This window comes from Choloepus didactylus, chromosome 8 (assembly GCF_015220235.1).
Source record: "Choloepus didactylus isolate mChoDid1 chromosome 8, mChoDid1.pri, whole genome shotgun sequence".
Classification (NCBI taxonomy): Eukaryota; Metazoa; Chordata; class Mammalia; order Pilosa; family Megalonychidae; genus Choloepus; species Choloepus didactylus.
In genome coordinates this window covers 79,471,517-79,473,849 of record NC_051314.1, presented here as the reverse complement: position 1 = coordinate 79,473,849, position 2,333 = coordinate 79,471,517, and the positions used below count along the sequence as shown (strand labels likewise).

At 35.9% G+C, this 2,333-nt stretch overlaps 1 protein-coding gene across 1 annotated transcript; it reads left to right on the top strand.

The window, feature by feature from the left end:
• Window positions 1-1,391: 1,391 nt before the first annotated feature.
• LOC119542254 (olfactory receptor 6C74-like) lies at window positions 1,392-2,333 on the top strand. The gene has a single exon (XM_037846843.1). The coding sequence runs from the start codon at window positions 1,395-1,397 to the stop codon at window positions 2,331-2,333; it is 939 nt and encodes a 312-aa protein (XP_037702771.1). The 5' UTR covers window positions 1,392-1,394.

Below are 2,333 nucleotides of genomic sequence, written 5' to 3'. Positions count from 1 at the left end.
TGCTTCTCTTTCTCACTGTTTCTCATTTAATATATGTCAAATGTTGAGAATAGCTATAAATTATTATCAATTTCAATTGATAATTCAATTATCAATTGATATTAATATCAATTTCCTGTGAGCTGGACATTTGACTATCCTTACTAGGGCAGGGATATTCATGCCTTAAAAATGTGTCTCAAAACTACTCTCAGAGATTCATTACTAACCAAGTATTTTCTCCTCTTGTCTTTTTGGTCATGCTGATCTCCAAATTCTTCATGTTTTCAGACTATATATTAGAGAAAAAACAAAAAGGTAATTTAAGGAATAGAAGAATGTGGAGAAACATTCACTGTGACACATTCTTTTGTTATATTTTCATTAATTTACATAATTTTAAACTTCTTGTAAAGTTTCCCTCAAACTCATTACTCTCTCTCTTCAAAAAAATATTTTTCCTCTAGGCTTCTATAGACCATTGACTTTACCTTTCTTTTCTCTTTACAGTGCCTTTCTAACACTGTTTCCTAAACTCATATTTATATATTTATATTTATTTCCACATCCCTTTACCTTACTTTTAACTTTACTTTCCCATGTCCATTATCAGTGTCATCACCTGGAGAGGAAACCTGCGGTTTCTTGTTGTCCATATCAACATTATCACAGTTTTCTTACTGAATTTATGTGGGGCAGGATGTTGGAAGGGAGGTGAGTGACAACAGATATGGGCAAATAAACTTATTCCCTATCTCTCAAATTCAATAATCTGAAATCTGATGTCATTATCCTTAATAGTAAATGAGAAAGGAATCAGGCATTTGAGTTCGATTAGTTGAGTAAAATGGTAAATTTGTAGTCCCCTTGGTTATTGACCAGGGCAAGAATGTGTTTGAATGTCTGTGCATGTGCATGTGAGTTAAATGCAAAGGTAGCCTGATGTACTTGTAATGATGGCTATAATCTTGGTTCTAGCTTCTTTATTGAATAAAACTTCTTTTATTGATCAGGAAATGTCATAACATCCCAACTATTGCATATTATCATTAGAGAAAAAGCAGTTTTTTTATTTTATTTTATTTAAAGGACTCTCTAATTTACTCACTTAAATACAAGCAAAAATTACTACTGTTACATGGTTTATTTACTGGTGGAGATGAACTTTAAGTTTTAATTCTCTATGCAGGTACTACGGAAATTCAAATTCTCTATCCAGGTACTCTAGAAATTCAATCTATTTTTCCTTAACTACCTGTAAAACTTCAATGAGTACTGTTTTATTGTATCTGAACACTGCTTTGCAATCTGTAGGTTAACATCTGTTAACACTGCTATTTTCCACAGGGAGCATCAAGTAATATTATTATTTTTTTTAACTTTTAAATTCAGACAATAGAATCCCCAGAAGAGTAATGGGAAACCATACAAGAGTGACCATGTTTGTCCTAGCAGGTTTGACTGATGACCCACAATTGAAAGTTGTGTTATTTGTCTTCCTGCTTTTCACCTACTTGCTCAGCATCACTGGCAATCTAATCATCATCACACTCACCCTGATGGACACTCACCTCAAGACCCCCATGTACTTTTTCCTTCAGAATTTTTCCTTCTTAGAAATCTCTTTTACTACTACATGCATCCCTAAATTGCTGGTTATTATGGCAACTGGGGACAAAACTATTTGCTATAACTGTTGTGTCATACAATTATTTTTTACTTTCCTTCTCGGAGCATCTGAATTTTACTTGCTGGCGGCCATGTCCTATGACCGCTATGTTGCCATCTGTAAGCCCCTGCACTACACAACCATCATGAACAGCAAAATCTGCACACAGCTTGTTCTCAGTTGTTGGCTCGCTGGGTTCTTTACCATCTTTCCACCTCTTATCATGGGTCTAAACCTTGACTTCTGTGCCTCCAACATTGTTGATCATTTCTTCTGTGACACTACTCCCCTCCTGCAGATCTCCTGCTCAGACACAAAGTTCATAGAAACAATGGGTTTCCTCTCAGCTTCAATGACACTTGTGGTCACGTTAGTAATGGTGATAATATCATATACCTACATTGCACTGACGATCCTAAAAATCCCTTCAGCTCATCAGAGGAGGAGGGCATTTTCCACGTGTTCTTCCCACATGGTTGTGATCTCCCTCTCTTATGGCAGCTGCATCTTCATGTACGTTAAACCCTCAGTCAAACAAAGAATTTCTTTTTCCAAGGGAATTGCGGTGCTCAGCACCTCAGTTGCTCCACTTTTGAATCCTTTTATCTACACCCTAAGGAACCAACAAGTGAAAAAAGCCTTTGTGCATATGTTACAAAGGATTGCCTCTTTCTCAAAGAAATGA

Coding starts and splice junctions, on each gene's coding strand:
- LOC119542254 (XM_037846843.1), top strand. CDS start 1,395: ATGGGAAACCATACAAGAGTGACCATGTTTGTCCTAGCAGGTTTGACT.